The sequence below is a fragment of the Melanerpes formicivorus genome, unplaced genomic scaffold, assembly GCF_026170545.1.
Source record: "Melanerpes formicivorus ecotype bairdi unplaced genomic scaffold, bMelFor1.0.p_v2 SCAF_2, whole genome shotgun sequence".
Taxonomy (NCBI): Eukaryota; Metazoa; Chordata; class Aves; order Piciformes; family Picidae; genus Melanerpes; species Melanerpes formicivorus.
Window position 1 is genome coordinate 46,730,405 of NW_027142354.1, and position 21,598 is coordinate 46,752,002.

Here is a 21,598-nt window from a genome sequence, read left to right on the forward strand (position 1 = left end):
AGCTGCATCATCAGGGGTGATAATATATTAGAGCACTATTGCATTAAAGAGATCCCTTCTGCCGTAACTGAATAGTTAACAACACACACTGGAGAGCTTGCTTCAGCTGCACAAGGTGCTTTTGAGGAAACCCAAACAGTGATTTTTAATTCACTATTTTAAAATAGGATGGAAACTTCAGTGCTACATCATTGATTTAACCTCTTCCTTGCCTAAGAAAGTAAAGAGATAAGCCGGAATACTTAGTAAATTATTTCTCTGCAGTACATCTCTGACAGTACCAGAAGATGCTTAGTTCAAAATAATCACTTGAATGAAGCTAGTACTTTCAGAAAATCCTACTTAAGGGTATTTCAACAATTACTTGATTCTGATTTCCTCATTTGTTGTTGCTTTATCTGTTGTAATTTTAATAACTTTTCGTTCATTAAATAGGTGCTGTTCATCTATCTTGGGTTCAGCTCAGATTTTCAAGTTATAAATCCTAAAAATTGGAGCACAGAGGTCACTTGATGGCATTACCCCTTTCTGTAGGAAACTCTATTTATCTCATGTGAGGATTCAGTTTGTTAAAATAATTTGGCCGTTGTCCTCTTTGCTTTGCTTGAAACTGTCTTAGCAGAGAAATATTAATGGAGTGCCAGTGATATATTCCTAAACTAGCAAGTTCTTAACGACCCTGGAAAGTGACTGCTTGATTACACTTTAACGGTATTTGCAAATAAAATCACAAGTAATTAAGGGGAAATCTCCAGGCTTTTGAGCAAGTTTGATGCATGATAACTGCCTGATTCAGCTTCATCTAGAGTAATGCTGTGTAGACAAGAGCTACTGAGATCAATAGCAACATAATGATAGTGGCAGAATTAAGTGAGTAACCTGAGAAGTGTGTCTTCAAAATGCATGCAGCTGCCACCAGCCAGGGCCACACAGTGCACTCCGTGCTTCTGTCCTAAATGTTCATCAAAAGACGCCCTGCAGGAAAATGGAGTTAGATGCTCTTTATTGCTGATCGTGTCTCTTGCCACATTTATCAGGGAAATTGGATTAGCAGTTGGCAGCTGCAGGTAGACAAGGTTCTGCAGTGATTAAATATGCAGCTTGGCTGCATTTGTTGTGACAGACCTTTAGTAAATTCTACTGTAAGCACCATCTGTCTAATTTGTATAAAGAAAACTTGGTGCTTTAAGCTATTGATAAAGAACTAAATCTGTTGCTTTATCATAAACAAAACTTTTGCTCTAAATTCTCTTAAACATAATTTATTAGGTTAAAGCTATTTCTCTATCATGATAAATAAATAATACATGCAGAAGTGCTTTCAGGTACTTTATTTTGCAAGTACTGAAAACAAAAACAGTTCAGTTCTTCAATAAAATGCTTAGTATTCCCATCCACAGGGAGATGACACTGTTAAAATATCACTAGGAAAATGGTCCAGGAGTGCCAAATTCATTTAATTTGTGGTTTTTACTAGGACTTTCTAACTGGCTAGGGTTTTCTCTAGGTTTTTAATATTTCTGAAATACACCATTGAAAACCAGTTGCAACAAGGGAGCTCTTTGTTTTTAAAATACATTTGTAATCATTACATCTGCATACAAAACATATGTTTGGGTTTCTTTTCCAGGGAGATCAAATATAATCAAAGATGGCTTAAGTAATTATGTGTTTCGCTTTCCTTTTTTCTTCTTCCCTTTTTGGTTTCTGCCTACTCCCTTCTTCACATTTTTATATTAAAAGGAGAAATGTCCAATATTAAAACAGTGCCTGATTTTCTCCTCAGAATTTCAAGGTTTCTCTTGACAATCTGGTTAAGTAACACATTGTCCGGGTAGCTGGAATCTCGGTAGTACTTTGTTTATAGTTCTGACATCATCAGATTTGGTAGAGATACAGGAAAAGAAAAAGGGTCTGAGGAAAAAAGCAGTTAAATAGCAACATGCTATCTTTAGCTAGTTTGTAGAAACTCCACGCTGCTAAATTATTTAAAATCCTTGATTTTCAGCTTGCACACATTAAAAGTTTTCACACTAAGTGCCAAATGTTGCAAACAGCACTTTAACAGAATGATTTTGCTTTGATCCCTGTAGCAGTTCCTGAATAATTTATCACAGGTTATTGCCTTAATTCTGGAGAGGGATAGAGCAATAAAGGCAGATGAAAACACTCCAGTTGAAACACCTTGGGGCCTGCTCATTCCTCTGACACGGCTCTTTTGTTGGAACTATTTAGAGGTTATTAAGACGTGTCTCCAGAATTAAGAGTATGCTGTAAGGATGAAGACAGCCATCTTAATTCTAAAGACAAAGCGCAATGACCCTTCACCTTTTTTTTTCCTTTGTTGTTATTATATAGTAGAATTATGAGGGTAATATTATAGCTGCACCCAGTAGTGCCACTATAGTTAAGGGTCTGTCAGACTTTCCATTACAAGCCCCTTTTTGGGGGTGGGTGCTGGGAGTCACCTCGTGTGTTTTAAATTGGGTTAGTCAGACACTTGGCGCACGTTGCCAAGACATAGGGTTTTCTTCTGTGAATATTTAAATCTCCAGCTCCTTTCCTTTGAAAGCTCCAATTCATTGAAAAATCTTCTTTGGGACTTTGAAACAAAAGACTTAAATATATTTTTGTAATGGATTTGGTTTAATTCATCTAAAGTAAACCTATCACTGACGTTCAGGAAAGAATCTCTCAAGACCAAAATTTCAACAAAATTTTTTCATTAGCAAGAACAGCAATGTACAAACACACATACTACTCCTGGCAAGCTTCCCCGTGCTGTGCTTCTTGTATTGTGTCCCATCTTACTTGTTTTGCAGTTGCTGGTGGTATTGTTAATTGTTCCTTTGCCCCAGCAATGGATGGTGCTCAGTTGGGAATGAAGCAGCAGTTACATGTATTCCTCAGATTGACTCTAAGTTGGCAAGGCACTTTGAATCCCACAGGGTGACAGACAAAAAGTTAGATGTATAAGTGTATGATGTTGTTTGTCATTAATACATTTTATGCACATAAGTGGTCTTTGAAAACTCACAATGAAAAGTAGAGTGTCTTGGGATTTTAAAGTTTTGTGACTATGTTGTTTGTTAAATATGATTTAAGCAATCGTATAATCTAGGGTAGGTTTTGCTCCTCTTAGAGTTTAAAGGTAATTTTACCTGCACCTGAAATGGATCAGGACTTACCTCAGGATTCTCTAGGCTATTTCATAGGCAGGTCTATTTCACAGCATTGAGATCCAATGGATATTGTCTAAACCACTGAGTTTGCTGGGATTTTGTAGGACAAGAACATTGCAGTGCCTTGTAGATTGAAGTCACTGATTAAGAATAGTGTGGGTAACAGGGTGGTGTTTTTAATGATAACTAAATTTGAAGAATAGAAACTCAAGAACTGTAATTTATGTAGTAGTTGTTCTCCTTTCTTTAGAATTCAAGGTCCAGTGGTGTCTGAAGTTCCTTGATATTTATGTAGGCTCCCAGAAATCTGAGACCATAGTTTGAAGAAAGTTGTAGATCTACTTTAAGTAATAGTTTTTCAAGTCTCACAACCAAACATTTGCAAAAGAGAGATTTCTTAAAACTAGTTGTTTCTGTAAAGACAGAATAAGCATGTTAGAGTAACGTGAGTTTGGCTGGTTGTCTTTTGCTAACCCATAGTCTAGAGACCACAGTAAGATGGTGAGCTCTTTCTCTTCAAGTGCATCCTCAAACAAAGGCAAGTTCACATCTTGCCAGGGGCTGTAGCTCCCTTTCTTTCCTACTCAAGACTCTCCTTTGTGCATGCTTGCTTGTCTACTGTTCGGTTGCTAGAAGGGGCAAAGGAACCAAAATCAATCGGGAAGATTTCCACTTCCTTGGGTCTGTTGTTGCAGCTCTGCATCCCTTCAGAGCTAAGTATGAAGTGTTACTGCTGAGCTCTTGATTCTTTAGTTTTGGCCACCACGTCTGCTAAATAGTTATTTTCTCTGTGGACAGAACAGCACACAAAGTATGAAAATACAGATTAATATAAAGTTACAATTTTATATTGCATCTTCTCAGTATTGAACACTTCCTCTCCAGTGACTTCAGAGTCCCATTAAAGTTAATGAGAGTTGAGACCTCTGAGCATCTTGCAAGTTCAGGCCATTTCAATGCACAACAGAAAGGAAATGCAAATATTAAAATACTCTTAGCAACCTCACCAGTGTCTGGTAGTGAACTCAATTTGTCCTTGGATAAACCTATGTGTGTGCTGTCCAAGTCAGTTGGACTAATGGCTCTGCATAGGCAAAGTAGAAATTAGCCCTTGTGTAAGATCACATTTAGCAGTTTAACAAGGCAGCAACCTTAATTTGCTCTTTATGTGACTGATAAAAATTAATATGTGAATCTTCTCTTTTGTATTTCTCAACACTATAAATATTACAGTTTTAGCACCAAGTGATACATCATTGAAAACTCAGATTTTAAAGAGAGAACTCCTTACTGTGCCTTTTTTTGGCCATGCTTCTATGATTCTTTTATGTTTTACCAGACTCTGTGGTATTGTGATCTCTCATTATGAAGGAAAAAACAAATAAAAATGGGGGCAAACCCCATCTGCAACACATGGATGTTTATTAAAACTACCTAATTGGCAAAAAGCATTAGCTGTGTCTAAATAAATTGAAAAGTTTGTTTATATTGTTAAAATATTTTTTCATTCAGAAGTGTTTCTTATTGGTATCTATTAATTATCCTGAAAACACCCCTAATTATGTATGCATAAAATGTTGCCTGTGTTTCAGCTGGATAGATTCTGAAGCCACACTTCACTCATTAAGGGGGGGGAGGGGGAGTACATCTCAGAATTCCTGCTAATACAGACAGAGATTTGCATGGTGTTCTTTAAACAACAAACAAAAATTTGCTTTTGGAATAAATTGAACCTGAAAAATTGCTTTAAAAACAAACAAACAAAATATGTTTGACCAGAACAGTACAGTGAGAATCTCAGAGCAACCTTAATTGAAGCTTGTTATGGGTATCGGTTAGTCTTGCACCTCATTCAAAATATTACAAACTTAAATGAACATTTTGTTGGTGGTGTTACTACTTTAAATTTATGAATACAGGAAGCACTTTGAAACTTCTACTATGCTGTATTCATAGATCCCATTTTAATTTGCATTATTCATTAGGAGAGCCCAGCGAATAAGCAAAAGCATTTCCCAGGCATTTTGTTGGTGTTATCACTGTAAAACTCGTGACAATCTTGTTTGCTAAAAGAATCTTTGTGGGGTTTGTAATAAATGTAAGGGGGGATAAAAAAAAAAGGAGCAGAGATTTGAGCGAGACATTTAAACTAATGAATCAAAATCAGATATGTGGTCATTATTGGCTGATTATTACTCCATCTGCTCTGTGCTAACGTGAAAATCAATTACTGTGTCTCTTTCCCACTGACAGCGTATGTTGATCGGGCTGGCAAGGGATCTTCGAGGGATTGCCTTTGCACTGAACACAAAGACCAGCTACACCATGCTGTTTGACTGGATGTATCCTTATTACACGATGACAATACCAGCTCTGTGCACAGAGGGATACCAGGCCCCTTGCATTAGTTTAATAGTATGGCACAGTGGGGAAGAGGAAACAAAGCTAAATGAACTAATGTGTAATCAGCTAAAATTACAGCACAATGGCAACCATGCAGTTAACTGGGAAGGACCACAGAGAGGTCACTTTTTTGTTGTGTCACACTACCAATCTAGAAAACATATCCAAGTGGTTTTCTTTCTTTTAGAAACCTCTTGTGTTTTCATGTAGAGTGGAAAAAAAAAACCAAAACAAAACAAACACCCAAAACAGAGCTATGTCTAAACTCCAAACACAATGTACCTACATTTGGTTTCACATCAAAAGTGTTTAAAAAATACTATACAAGTGCTGTCTGGGGAGATTTCTCTCCCTGCTATGAATCATGTCTTTAATTTAGTCAGTTACTTTCTATTTATGTCAGCTCTATTAATATCACAACACCTGCAGTCTTCTTCATCCAGAATAAAATGGACATCTGAAAACAAAATCCACATCTTTAGACTGTCCTTTTCTTCAGTACCCAATTATATTGGAACTCCATTTGCTTTATATTTTGTATACATTTTTATGCTCATGGGTATTTTCTTAATATTGTAGAGAAATGGTTTGTATTTCTATAAATACAGTAGCTGTAATCCTCTCCTCAGGCACACAGTCATGTTAGTAAGAAACTGCTGAAACATTGTGAACTATGAAAATACTTGGTTTACAATTTAGATCTCACAATGCTGTGGAAGCTAATTATCTGTTTATTTGATGAAAATTGAATAACACTTAAGTGCAATGCAAGAAAAACTACTATTCAAGTGCAATGCCATGCTTTAGTAGAAATCAAGCTTTTGAAAAGATTTTTATTTTAGTAAATAATCAAGCCCTACTATTCATTAATAATCTTTCTGGTTAAGAAAGTGAAGTGTCTCAATATATTAATTGCAACTAGAAAATGAGCCTTTACAAACTGAAAGGCTGTGTAGCAGAGCCTGGCATGATCTGATAGACATACTTGTGAGCTGAGTGGTGGGAAGCTTGTGACCATTCTGATAAGCTCTGTTTAAGACCCTCACAAGCCTCCAGTGATTCTTCCTATGTGCAGGCTCAGCTTGCAGTAAATTAGTCCAAAACATGAATCGGTGTAATCTTTATTTCTCCCTAAATTAGTGGAAGCCATCCCTTAATTTCAGTTCTAGAGGAAGAGAGAAAAACAAACCCAACAAAACCAAACTACCAAAGCCAGACTGTGAATTAGCATCTCATTTTCTAATGGGCACCACTGGGTACATTTAACTTCGTTAGTACTACTTGTGCTTGTGTTACCCTAAAACTTAATAATAAAATCAGGAGGATGTCTACAAGCAGGCCAGTGCTGCTTCCATTTCAAATTCTTTTTACTTTGGTTTCCCTGGTACAGCAGGAGTTTCGTGCTCTTCTCCTCTGCAGAACTGCAGATCTCCTGTTAGAGGAGGAGGGATAACACAGCCTTAATTCCTCTCCATTTGAAATAAATGGTTTAATCCGTGGAGGTGGTTTTTGATCCAGGGATCCATAGACACGTAATCCTCAGGTGCCTTACATGATTTTTTTTTTTTTTTAATTAATTCATAAATTCAAAGGAATTAAGTTTACCTCAAATACATAAAAAACAACTTCCAACTTTGGGATTTCATTATTCTGTATTAACAGTAAAAACAGATGGAAATGCGGCCTTGTGTGGAATTTAGAGCTCAGGCCTTCTCGGTTTCTCTTCCGTTCCACAGGTTCAAGGGTTTTTTTCTTGCTCATCTTTGGCTGTAAAGGACAAGTGCCTGCTTTTATATAGTGGATTTTGCCTCATTTGGCTGAGTCCAGCTTCATCCAGGTATTGATCCAAAGCATTACAGCAGAATAAGCTGCTATTATCCCAACTCTTAGAGAAGGGAGGCTCAGATCCAAATTTTAATTTATAAAGTGTAAATATCCCTTGATTAACATACTTATTTTTTTGCTTTCATCTCTATCAATAGCAAAAGCAGTTTTTCAAACAGATTTTATTCTGTTATGTTTTAAGCTCTGGTATTTCAATATTAAAGATGACAAGTACAGAATATTAGCCAAAATAAATCCGATTTACTCGCATTTTTCAATAAATAAACAACACAAAGAGGCAAGGGTTATCTCTTGCTAAGCTTTCAATGTGCCATCAGATGATGTTCAGTCTCTATTGAAGACTGTCAGAAATAGTCATTTGTAAATTGTTGGCAGGAGACTGTATGGATAAACTTTCCAAGTGATTGCAGGAAATATTTAGAGGCTAAGCCCTGGCCATAATGAAACACATTGCACTCAGTAATCTCTCACCTGAGACATTCCTCTTTATTCTGTTTGCAATGTTTAGGATTTAAGTTTTGTCCAGTAGATGGCAAAAATGAGCAGAAATTATTTCTTTTAAGTCCTCTTGGTCCAGGGAGGGGAGGAGGCACAGGGGACACTGTTGTGTCTTGTATTTTGCCAGTGTGATTGAGTTATTAGGATGGTGGTGTGAAGGTGGATCATCAGGTATGCTGAAGCTGTGCTAGATTGCCAAATAGGGCTGTTTTGTAGCAGGCTTGCTTATACTAATTGAGTTTTTCTAGCAAATCAGGCTCCTTGGAAAAAGGCCAAAGGCTTTTCATAATTGTATTGACAAGAAAATGAATATGATAAATGGTGTTCATTCAGCTGAGACAAGATTTATAGTTTTCCTCTGGCAAGGGATGAAGAGAAAATACCTACAATAATAGTTAGATTTGTTTTAAAGTTGTATTAGGTGATATCTCAAAAGACTTCATTAAAATATTTCCAAATATTGTAAGCAACTTCAGGTGTTAAGTAAAGCACCTTCCCAAAGTATCCGGTAATGAAAGGTGGAGAAAAACAGCACACAAACAAAACAAGCCCCCCCAAAACCATGGATATGAAAGTCATTTATTCTTCCTGAAATATTGATATGTCAAGCTGTCAATGATGATTCCAGTACCAGAGCTTTGGGAAGTTTATTTGCCTTTTGTATTCACAACGTGCGCTCTGTGGACTTTGTAGGTCAGCCCTGAGCCAGGCAGGTGCGGCCTGAGCAAACCTGTACTCGGTGTGAGCAGAAGCAAAACCTGCTTTGCTTAATGATGCTGATTCTCCTTACACCTTTCCACCTGCTGCTCACTTCAAGTCTGCCTGGATGAGATGCTGAATGTTTAATTTGTTTCTTCCATACTAATATCAGACTGCAGTCTAAAGTCCTTGGTCTCACAGTCAGATACATCCATGGAGATTCCGTGGTGAGCTCAGGGTACTATCCACTTTTTGTTACTTTCATTTAGTGTTTCTTACAGTTAGGTGGTAACCCATCGGCAATCTTTCCCGAGTTCCCCCCAGCTGATTCTCAGCATTGAATGACTTCTGTTGTCTGTAAAAGAAAAAGGTTACAAAAAGAAAATGGGTTGAAATAATGAAATTATTAGGTTGGCTCAGCATTGCAGTCATCTAGGTAGCACATGGTGGATATGCACGAGTGTGTGACATTGGCTGCCTAAACAATAACACCTGTGTGGTTGGATGCATAGCCACCGAGTTTATAGAGAAGTGAAGTGATCTGCCATTGAGATGTTTTACCTAGTGGTCATTTAGAATTTCCAGCTGGCTTAGATATTTGAGTGTCTGATCCTATGCTGCCTCAGATATAGACCATTAGAAGAAGCAAATAAATGCAGGTGCAGCGATATAGCTAGCTTGTTCAAAATGGTTCTGGTCTTTAAGAACTAGAATTTAAAGTTTGCTTTAAGGTTTCAGGGTAAGGGGCAAGCTTGAAAGAACCAAAGAAACAGCTATAGCACTTGACATTTCCTGATCACAAGAGGAGATGACATTTTCTTGTGAAACAAGGCTACCTGATGAGTAATGCATTTGTAATAGCTGCTCAGGCCAGTTGCATTCATTCAGACCTCAATATTTTTTGCAGTTTGAATTCCTTTGAGCTTGAACTCGGTCAGGTCAGGCCAAGTTCACAACTTAGCCATATTCCTCGAAGGTTGTGGTTAAAAACACCCAAAAATAATACTCTTGTTTAAAATCAATTTGTTTAGTTTATTGGATTTATAAAAGAAATAATAAATTGCCAAAGCTTTTCTGTTGACCCTAGCTTGTATGAGATTTGATTATAGTTTTCAGTCTTTCCTCAACAGTGAATATGGGCTCGAGGCTTACATTTTTGGATTTTAGTTGTAGGGTTTGGCTCTCAAGTTGCTCTCTTGGCCATGAATAGGCAGTTGTTTGCTACCCCCCTGGAATCCCACAGTGGGGATCTGCACCATTGCACCATCTTTCTTTTGTGCACATGGGGCTACTGGGAAGGCTAAGGAAGAGGCATGACTTAATAGAATTAACAGCACAGCTCAGTTCTGTATCTTACATGACATCTGCTGCATCTTGAGAATATTGACCATCCTCCATTGAGAGTGAGCTGGGCTGGAAGCCCACATCAGAAAAATTAGAGCTGGCGTTGGTGAATTTTTAAAGGTGTGTGGTGGCATGGATCATCCATGCCCACTTTAAGGTTATTTTAGGTAAGTGAGATTTTAATTCAAATCCTAGTTTATTACTGGATAACACTCCCTGGTATATTTAGCTCTAGTCTGTTTCATTTAAAATGTAAAGAACCCCACAAAGGAGCAAGACACAAAGTCTAAAAGTATATTTCACATGTCAAGGTCTTCTGCTATATATAGTTTGTGCCTGCAGTGCCTCAAGCAGCTGGCAGCAAAAATGCACAAGTCTTGAGATGCCTCAGACAGACAGCAGTAGCCAGAATGCCTTCCATCTGTCTGCACAGCGCTGTCATTCATCAGCAGGGCTGTGCCTGACGGCGTCAGCCTCCACCAGAAGAGCTGGATTGAGCTGAGCCAGGGCTGTGTCTACATATCCTAGAAGCATGTAAACCTTTATGTATTTTAGGCTTTTATTTTACAATCCCATGTTGAGCACTTGGCCTTTCTTCTACTTTGTGAGATTCACAGTAGTTGCCTTTATTGTCTGAATAGGCAATAGCCTTTTCCTAATAATAGTCACTGTTTCTCCTGTGGTTAAATAAAGCAGAATTATATGACACGAAACAAAGTTAAAAATGAAAAATAAGTTTATTATTAAACAAAACCACCAACTAGATTAGCTAGATCATGTTTTATTAGCAAATTGTATAGTTAAAATCTCTTGGTTCAGTATAAAATAACTGTTTCATTCTTTGCCAGGCAAGCTGTGCTACCTCATTTCCATTTACCAGTCTGCATTCTTATCCAAATAAACTCCTTCTTTCAGCACGTTGGGAAAACTGGTGGGCAGCTTTGTATCAAATCCTCGCATGAAATTCCTGAATATAATCAAGAACTCTTGGGTTTTTTTAAGTTATATTGCAGAGCCTACTGTAGTTTGTATTGAATTCTTTGAAATTCTGCTTTAAAAGAACAGTTCTCTCCTGGGTATTGATGAGTTGTCCTGAAAGAGTTCTTGGAAATCTAGCTTTGCTGGTCTCCCCACACACAGTTTGGCTGAATTCTTTCCCTGAGTGCTCTGCAAACAACTTCAGATGATTAAATTGTTCCCAAGCATTTATATAGCAAATATTATTTATATGAGGTGACACTGAAATCTGGGGGCCAGGGTGTGCTTTATAAGTAAATTTGTGGGTTTTTTTAATCAAATTGCCATTTATGAGTTATGCCATTCATTAAAAACTCATATATGTACTTACAGGTTAGCTTCACCTATACCAGCTGCTTTCATTTCCTTCATCACAGCTCTGGTCCATTAACTGTTTCCCAGTTAACCATTAACATTTCCAAAGGACTTAGACTTCTAAGCAGAGACTTGCTGAAGTTTATAGGTCCTGACAGTGCCTCTGTCAGAATGACTAGGTCTGTATGCGGCCCACCCACTGATGGTGTTGTACAATTTCAGGGAAAGTTCACAGATTCACAGATTGCATTGGGTTGGAAGGGACCCTCGGAGGTCATCTTGTCAAACCCCGCCGCACTCAGCAGGGACACCTCTATCTAGATCAGGCCACCCATGGCCACATCGAGTCTGATCTTGAATGCCTTCAAGGGTGGAGCCTCAACCACATCTCTGGGCAACCTGTTCTAGTATTTTACCACCTTTATTGTGAAGAACTTCCTCCTGATGTCCAACTCCAGTTCCAAACCATTGCCCCTCATCCTATCACCACAGGCCCTTCTAAACAATCCTTCCTCAGCCTTTCTGTAGGTCCCCTTCAGATGTTGAAATGCAGCTCTAAGGTCTCCCTGGAGCCTTCTCCAGGCTGAACAGCCCCAATTCTTTCAGCCTATCTTCATAGGACAGGTGCTTCAGCCTTCCGGGTTGTTTTTCAAGATACCATTTTGTCCGTATACTCCTTAACTCAGTTGGGGGGAGATACCCTGCCTACATGTCGGTCCTGCAACGAGCTATTGAACTGTGGTACCAGGAACCTGCCTGCACAACCCCTATCTTGAAGCTGATGGCAGAATTCATGCAAAACAGGTAAGCAGCACATGAAAATCAGAGAAGTGATGAGTACTGCACTGGTATGCAGTCTGTGCATACCAGTCTGTCTATGTTTTACTTAGCTTCATGCTGTTTGACCTGCACTTAAGACTTTTGGACCATAATTGACAAGCAGAGCTCAGCTTTCTGTGTCCTTGTGGTTTCTTTACCAAAGTGAGAGATGTTAAAAATCAAGTGGTAGGGATTAATTGCAGGGATGTATGCAAGAAGCCACTGTGACTTTATATTCAGTGTTAGTGGAAGTGTATGTTTTAACCAGGAATAAATAATTGGTCCTAACTATCCAAAAATTGTCATTTGTTAAGGTTTGCTGTAGGCTAAATTCTGCCTTAAGCCAAGCAGCTTACATAGGTGCCTGTAAAATCACAACTCCCTCAGAGTGTCATTTGCAATTCAACTCTTCCAGACAGTTTCAGTACAGTTCCATAGATTATAGAACCTTTGTAGCATTCTTCTGAACTGTATACAGGCACAAAATGTGTTCACTTGCCACTAAAAGCTGTGAATGTACTGTCTGGTCAACTTGGCTGGTTAAAATAGTTTTGACATAGGAGTGTTTCTTTGGCAACACATGGAGATAACCACAGCTGCGTACTGAAAGCCAGAATGAGGCTATCAAATAACTTTGTTATTGGCAAATATGGGGTTTGCTTTAGGAAAGAATCCATTGCAGCTTTCTTCTTCAATGACCTTCTGAATATTTTTGCTGTTATTTTTTAGATCACAACGTTTAAATTTTGATGTCTCGTCTCCAAATGGAATTCTTCTCTTTAGAGAAGCTAGTAAAATGATTTGTACCTATGGTAGGTATCCATTAACGTTTCCTCTGCAGTGTAGTTCTTTGCCTGTCTTGTGATATAAAAATCCCTCTAGTTCATAGTGCTGACCACCGATGGGTTTGTGGAATAGGTATCAGGACTGTCAGGTGCTGCAGCCAGTGTCATCCCTTTGTAGCGTGCAGAGCTTGCACAGCAGACCTTTGGAGCTCATTGACTTGTACAGATCAGGGCCCGTTTCCGTAGCACTGTTGCTTTCATCTCTTTATATCTGAATCCCTGTTTTCTAGCAACTCTAAGCATTTCAGTGAAGGTACAAATACTCAGGAGGTGTTTGATCTAGGCTACTGATTGATAGAAGTGGGTTGATTTTATGTATTCAAATTATATTTCAGCAGTTCCAAAACATAAGAGAACCAAAACAGCTTTACCCTAGAGCACTGTTAAAAGTGTTTATAATAAGTTGCTCCATTTTACTACTCCCACTCATGCGTGCAACTGCAACAGGTCTTTGACACCCGCAGTTTATATTACATTCCAGGTTACAATTTTCCTTTCTAAATATTTTGAAAGGAACACTACCAATTTTTTGTAGAGCAACCTCATTTGTAGTTTGTGTAAACAGGAAGATGTCTTATTTCTTTTAAAGAAAGAAAACGTGTGCATCATACTCGCTTTTACTAGCTTCAAGTTGCATTTTGAGTCAGGAAACTCTGTTACATTACTGCCTGAATATAAAAAAAAAAAAACCAAAACCCAAACCTTCAAATGTAATTTAGTGTTTGATCTGTAGGCCATGGAAACAGTATATGCAGAATGCATAAAGCGTTTACTTATGACAGAAAAAATTACAGCCAAGTAACTCTCACTCCTCGCAGAATCATTTTTCCATTTCTCTTTCAAATACCCCATGTAGTCAACAAGCCCATTTTTTTTCTCTAACTAAATTTGACTGAACAATTAAGCAAAATAAAAAATAAGGCTTTCCATCTGGGGAAAAAAAAGGGGTTAGATTTTACTGCTCAATTTCTGTTAGCCTTTGTGCTTAATTGCTGTAAACTTTCTTTGGATGATTGAAACAAAACCAACAAAAAACCCAACCCTGTACTCATGATGATGTTTCAGCCCTAATTGTCTTATGGTACCTGATTCCATTGCAGTTATATTTGCTTTTGTAATTTATTTATTTTTTTCTCTTTCATTCAGCCTTTTCCATCCTTTCTGCACTTAGGAAACCCATACTCTATTATCTGACATCAGTTCACCTCACTTCATAGATTTGTACAATGGTTTCGGTTGAATGGTACATTAAAGGCCATCCAGTTCCAACCCCCTGTCATGGGCAGGGACACCTTCCACTAGACCAGGTTGCTCAAGGCCTCATCCACCTGGCATTGAACGCCTCCAGGAAGGGGGCACCCATAACCTCCCTGGGCAACCTGTTCCAGTGTCTCACCACCCTCACTGTAAAACATTTTTTCCTAATATCCAGTTTAAATCTGCCCTCCTCAATCTTAAAGCTGTTGCCCCTTGTCTTGTCACTACAAGCCTTTGTAAAAAGTCTGTCCCTGGTTTTCTTGTAGGCCCTCTTCAGGTACTGGAAGGCTGCTCTAAGGTCCCCCCTGAGCCTTCTCTTCAGGCTGAACAAGCCCAACTCTCTCAGCCTGTCCCCATAGCAGAGGTGCTCCAGCCCTCTGATCATCTTCACAGCCCTCCTCTGGACCTGTTCCAATAGTTCCATGTCCTCCTTGTGCTGGGGGCACCATAACTGGACGCAGTACTCCAGGTGAAGTACCACAAGAGTGGAGTAAAAGGGCAGAATCCGCCCCCCCCCCCCCCCATCCTGCCGGTCACACTGCTTTTGATGCAGCCCAGGACACAGTTGGCCTTCTGGGCTGCAAGCATGCATTGTCAGTTCATAAACCAGTTGTCAGTTTATAAACCTTGTTGAGTAAACCACACTGGTTGTTTCAGCCTGCTTCATTCTTAATTCATGTCTAAAAACCACTTTGTAAAGAAACCCTTTGCTTTCAGATGCAGCTTTTATTGTGCGTGCAAAGTTTATTAAGTTCTCAGCCCCAAAGCATTGCTATCTCTTGCACATAAGGACCAGACAACATTTCAGGCTTGTGCTAGAATTTAATTACGCAGTGTAAAAGGAAATTTGAGGACAGTGCAGATCAAAAATGTAGAACTAAGTAGTGGAGCCATAAAGCCTGTTGAAGCCCTTGTCTAAGCATGTTGCCCTCTTTGTTACATTGTGTGAAAGACACTCAGAGGTGTGTGGCGTGTACTTGGAGATGTGTGCCATTGAAAGAAGTAAAACAACCACAGGAGCTTTCTCTTGTGCTTTTCTTTTGTGTTTTCATAACTGTTCTCTTGTGGGAGGATGACATTTTGTTCAACACAGGCTTAGAGGAGAAGTGTTCTTAATGTCCTCCAAAAGAAAAAAAATTAAATCACCTAACAACTTAAATGGAGGAAGGCTGTAGATGTGGGAGAAAGCCTCTCCTCAGTATATCACTGGGTTGGGTTTTTTTCATTTTGCTTTACATGTTATCATCAGTGTCTGAAAGGGTCCCATAAGTGATCTTTCCACTACTTCAGTGTGACATTTAGAGGAGTTGTTTAGGTTTTGTTTTCTGTGAGTGATTGCCAACACTTGCTGCAGGACTGGACTCACTGCAGAGTCGCTATGAAAGCCCTCCCAGCGTGGTGGGCTGCATTGGCCACTGAGAGCAGAGAGCTCACATAATCCAGCTGGCTCTGCACGGGCACAGATGGGCAGCACTGGCCTGGCCGTCCCTATGGCTCAGCTGTGGGCACTGGAATAAACATCCCAGATCAGCACTATTTCACACTGCTACAGCTATTTTTGAAGTGGCCATTGACTTATGGTCTGGGAAGGTTTTACTGCACACTATAAGTATTTTAGGATACTACAATTAATCAGCTTTGAATAATTCCTGTGACCATTTTCTGCTTTTAGCACCAGTTACCGGTTTATGAGGTTATCCCAGCATACAGAAAGATAAAACCCTTCTGGAACTGTGTTGTAAGGATTCCTTACTTTAGTTCTGTGTGATCTTTTGAACCTAAAAAATCCTATTCAAAATACCAGTATTTAAGGATTTTTGCATTATTTTCAGATCCCTTCCTGAAAATCTTAATAATTGTGCTTTTAAGGAAAACTTTAATCCATGAGGGGATTTTTAAGCATATATATAGTCTTGGCAGATATCTGGGGGGAAATAAACAAGTAACCCAAGTGATGGTCATAAAACTCACTTTGGAGCAATGTCTCCAGCCCCACAACCTTCAGAAATTGTGTGGTTCGGGTAACAGAATGAACCTGTACCTGCCTTCTAATCCATGGGTTTGGTTTTCACCTTTGCTGCTGTACCACTACTGCAAGTAAATTAAGATTCTGAAAGTTGAGATTCTCAAATTCAGCCTGATTTTACAGCTGAAGCATTAGAGTTAAAAAACAGAAGACGCACAGTAAATGTCAAGAGATGCCAACAGACAGTATATGCTCATTTATCTTACCAAGCCAGCCCAACCTCTTGTATGTGCCTGCAGCTTTGAGTGAGCTCCTCAAAGCTGATCAAAAAAATCACCTGAAACTCAAAATAGATTTGATTGAAATCTATACTATAATAATTGTCTTTTTTTAACCTGAGAGAAACAGCGGGGGCAGAACTAGAAGCAAACAGCTCGCTCTTCCATCACACTGCTCTTGCAGGGTGATCCTTGCTTTTAGTCTTGGCTTTAGTTAATTTGTTGACCAAATAAGTTGGCATAAACAATGCCCAGCCTCCTCCCAACCCTAAGAAACTCTTCATCACCTGGAGACCTGGCTTTGTTCACTCCTCTTGGCAACCTCTGTCTGAACACCAGGCTTCCAGTTCTGCTTGTCACCTCTCTTCCTTGCCATGCTCTTGACAGCAAGTGTTTCCTGTTCCATAGCTCAGCAGCTCTCCAGGGAATGACTTGCTCCCTCTCCTGCAGGCAGCATAGCCTGGCCTGGTAACTCCTCTTTCCTTACCAAATATAATGTGCAAACAATAAAAGAAAATATGGCCTAATTTTGTATCATAATTCCATTGACAAATGAAATTTGAATTTGTTTTAGAAGAGGTTTTTTTCCTTTTTCTCTCTCATGTGTAATCACAGACAGAAAATGTCAGTAGAAGTGTGATTTTCAGAAATTGCACCTGCACCAGACTAAGCAGGAAAATTTCCAGTTATGGCTGTGGTCCACTGGCAGTCTTCTTGCTACATAAATGTATAGTTATACAAAAATGTGATCTGAAATATGTCTCTGTCCTGTCAACACTTAGACAAGGAATTAGTACGTGATGAGAGGTGGCATCAGGTAATCCTCTTCACCAGCATCAAGTGACATTAGGTAACCTGACTTGTTGCTTTCTTTCTGTCTTCTGTGATGTCCATTTATGTCCAAAAAGTGCCTCCGCTTACTGTCTGTATGTGCTGTAAGGTCTGTGCTTGGGCTGAAAACAAAAGCAGGAGGAAAAGGGTAGAACTGGGTTTCTGAAGTGTGTCCAGTTCTGGGGCCCCAACACAAGGGAGACATGGATCTGCAGGAGGGCCACCAAGATGATCAGAGTTCTGGAGCACCTCTTCTATGAAGGCAGGCTGAGAGAACTGGGGTTACTCAACATGGAGAAGACTTCAGGGAGACCATACAGCTTAATTCAATATCTGAGGAGGACCTACAGGAAGGCTGGGGAAGGACTGTTCAAAAGGGCTTGTAGTGATAGGACAAGAGGCAATGTTTTGAAACTGATGTAGGGTAGATTTAGAACATAAAGGGGAAGTTCTTTACAATGGGAGTGGTGAAATATTGGAACAGGTTGCCCAGGAATGTGGTTGAGGCCCTCTCCCTGGAGACATTCAGGATGAAACTCAGTGTGGCCCTGGGCATCCCAGTCTAGATGGAGGTGTCCTTACCAAGTGCAGGGGGTTGAAGATGACCTTTGAGGGTCCCTTCCAACCCAATGCAATCTGTGAATATAGTGAATTAATATATTTGAGTGCAGAGCAGAAAAAAATCCAAAAGGCCTATTTTTAAGATATGTTAAGCATCTTCAGTTGTCAGTGAGTAAAATTTAAAATACTAATTCTTTGCTGTTTTAAAAATTAGCACCTCAGACAATGTTTAACTCTGCTTAACAGATCCAGCTTTGCAATGAAGGCAGCACTCCTGTGTCCTGTCTTTCTGCTCATTTATTGCTGCTACTGATACAGTGCTGAAGGCTAAGATGTCTTTACAAATGTTATATGTTCAGGAGATGTAAAGCCTGGCCTAGGATGCAAAAAGCACTTAGATAGTCAATTATCCTTGTTAGGACTCTGCAGCTGCTTGGCAAGGGGTGTTGTGGCTTGTCCATTATTATGGCTAGAGCCAGTCTGATGGAGTGAGAGAGTGATTTAAAATAAACAGCTGAGAGGAGACAATTGAAAGGAGTTGGAATAGCAGAGTCCACCATTCTTCATCCCTGTTATATTTCACTTTTAATTCTGTATGTACAAGTCTCCTTACTATGTGCTCGTGAGCTCCCAGCTGTACAGGAGCGATGTTTCAGTGCATCTTGGGACCATCTATTTTTGTTCTGTGGCTTCTTTACATTTTAGTAAACCTCTTCCCTTTCATTATAGGAGCCTGACATAAAAATAATATTTTCAATATGCTGTTTTTATTTATCTACATTCTGTCATGATATACTTTGATGTAAGTTTTTAATTTTGCTTCAGCTTTCAGCTGTTGTAGCAGTTACTGCTCAAGGTCAGCAATGAGGTTAGCCACAGTAGCACAAAACAATTTCCTGTTCTCACAGCCCAGGTAGCATTTGGATGTGGATTAAATTTTGCCACATTTTCCAGTAGCCAGACACAATTATTTCTAATGAGCTTTAAATTGCTTCCAGAATGTGTATTTCAAAACTTAGTGTGGTGATCCATTCAGTGTCAGCAACTAAGATAAGAGCTCTTCCTCGGAATTTTGGTTAAACTGATTCTTGCTTTAGAGCAGGTATTTCTGATCAGCATCTTGGCGTCCAAGAGGAGTGCTCGCTGGCCTCTGCTCTCCTCTCTGTTGTGATAGAGGTTCCAGAATACATTGCTCTTCATTACAAACTCAGATTTCATAATCAGTTTCCTCTGACAAATTTATCTTGGAGCTGTGCATGCCCGTTGTGCTGATTGGAGAGGGTTTGTGCATGTTTTGTTGTCATGGTAGCTTTAAAAAAAATCAGTTTTTGAAGCTGGCTCTCATCTTTACAATTCATAGTTTGCTTTTGGTTTTCTGTGTATGGTCACTTCTTTATCCTGCCCCTGCAATCTGTGTGCCTGGATAGCATACATTTCGACCCAGGTTTATGGGGCAGTGATGAATAATAAAATAGGAAAGGGGAAAAGGTAAAACCTACTTTTTCTCTATAAACATGATAAATTTTTGCAACCTTTGTTTAATCTCACCCAAGTCTTTTTTTATCTTCATCTAATTCACACATGCTAAAACATGATTTAGTTGTATTATTATACATAGAGCTTATTGGACTGAAATCTAGAACGAGCCCTGCTTAAATGAAACTCCGCCATAAGGAAATCATTTTTGTATTATAGCTTCTACTGTAAAAGCAATTAAGGAGAAGAACTGAAAGGAAAGATGCCTGTCCTGACATGCTCCCGCATCTAGGAGGGAGTGAGGGAATGAGCTGTGCAAAGAGCTCTGGTGCATATTGCCTGTGGGATTCCAAGGCATGGTGATGTTATCTGCGGTCAGAGCAGCCCACCTTGGCTTTTGCTGCCTTTGTATTGCCTCTCTGCATATGCACACTTTTCCTTCCAGTTCCTTTGTTTATGTACTAAGGAGTCGTTGGGTAATGAAATGCTTAAATTGTCAGCCAATTCAAGCCTTTATTTTGTATCTAGCAGTTTTGCCCAATACTTTTAAACTGCTTTTCTTATTCCTGTCAGAATTTTGTATCACCTCTGAGGCTTGGAGATGTAAGTGAAACATCAAATGCAGAGCAAAATGTTGCAGTAAAGAAAATGATTGAGAATTTTGAAAGTCAGTAGATTTTAAGATTGTGTGATAGAGTTTCTCTAAGACAAAACTGGTGCAAGTTGCATTTGGGTTTTTTTTAATTTGGTTTTTAACTCAGTCCTAACACTGAAGCTTCTCTGATTGGCCTTTGCAGAATTTTTGTTTTGACAGGAGTTAACAATTTCAAACACGGGTTTAAATTCAGCATGCCAAAGGTCGCTTTTATCCTGATATAATTTCTATTAAATTGTATATTTTAACAGTAGAAGCTTGCACAATTGTATTTTGGCCCTCCACTACAAGGATTATAAATGTAAGCATACCCCCAGTAGCTGAGGAGTTGTTCTTGACCTGATTGCAAGTACCTCAGTAAATTAGTTTATGTTCAGTAGTATCCATGGTGTGTAAAAATATTCCCCTGAAGCTCCCGCTAAGTGTTACAAGTAGATCATTCTCTTTTTTTATCTAGTCAGACATAGCACTGTGCTTCGTATTTTTTTCAATAACTAATGCTGAAACACTGGTGTTTGGTCTTGCTCTGCCTCCCTTGGATCCTGGGCTGATGGCTTGGGGCACTGGTAACAGGCACTGCATGGTCTTTCACCTCTGCTGCTAATTGGAAATCCGCTGCTCCCACTCTTAGGCCCTTTTAAAATGAGCCGGTGAACACAGACCAGTCCTCTGTGGACTCTGTCCACTTGCAAAAAGCAGCTTTTAATCTCACCCTAGGCCCAAATTCTTCTCAGTTTTCATTAGGAGGGATGGGCACTGAGTTCCTCTTGTGCTGAGCCTGCCCAGGGGTGAGGCTGTGTGAAGGAGCAGGGTTGTGCCTTCCTGCAGTGACTGCTTCCTGATGATCAATGGATAAAAGTTTTAATCATATGGTGATAGTTGTTTTGGTTTGGAGTTTGTTGGTTGGTTGGTTGGGGGGGGGGGGGTTGTTTTGGGTTGTTTTTTTTTTAGTAATAAGAACAATAGTTTTATGTATCAGTGCATAGATACATCCTAGAATTCATGTTCCCAGGCTAAGGGATTCCTAGGGCTTTTCCACTTTCTTTCCTCATCATCCGTTTTTTCCATCCACTTCCAATTAATTTCCATATTAAGTACATAATTGCCTTGTTGACAACTACAAAGCTCTTTCCATCTGTTGTTGCATATTACACCAAGTACTTCAAGGAGCTGGGACTGCACGATGTCATGCTTGGACAGCTCAGCTATAAATCCAAGACTATAAATCCAAGGCTCTTACTTGCCTGGATCCAGAACTTTGCTTACTTTGGAAGCCATATATATATTTGTATTATTAAAGCAGAGCTTTTTCAAAGAATATAATAGTGGAGAACAGCAGGTAAGGCTAGTTCACAGCACACTTACCTTAATGTCTTGGTTTGGCCCTGAGAATTGTGCACCATTTACATGTGTCTTACAAAAATAGTGTGTACTTTCCCACTTCAGCCCACAGACAGAGTTTTGTATTTCTTTTTATTTTTCTTTGTTAGAAGTTCTCTGATCTTCTTAGTAACTAGACTAGCTCTTGTCAAAAATGATCTGGCTGGGATATCTTAAAGGGGGCACTGTAGGAACCTAATTGGAGCTCATCTTGAATTTTACGTAAG

The 21,598-nt window shown here is 39.3% G+C and overlaps 1 protein-coding gene across 2 annotated transcripts in view; it reads left to right on the plus strand.

The window, feature by feature from the left end:
- Nucleotides 1-21,598, plus strand: part of RANBP17 (RAN binding protein 17) — a 158,641-nt gene that overhangs the window by 100,871 nt on the left and 36,172 nt on the right. For both annotated transcript variants that reach the window (XM_068158793.1, XM_068158801.1), the window contains 3 exons: nucleotides 5,436-5,524; nucleotides 12,000-12,107; nucleotides 12,852-12,934. In XM_068158793.1, the coding sequence (XP_068014894.1) occupies nucleotides 5,436-5,524; nucleotides 12,000-12,107; nucleotides 12,852-12,934 (280 nt within the window). The remainder of the gene's footprint in view (nucleotides 1-5,435; nucleotides 5,525-11,999; nucleotides 12,108-12,851; nucleotides 12,935-21,598) is intronic.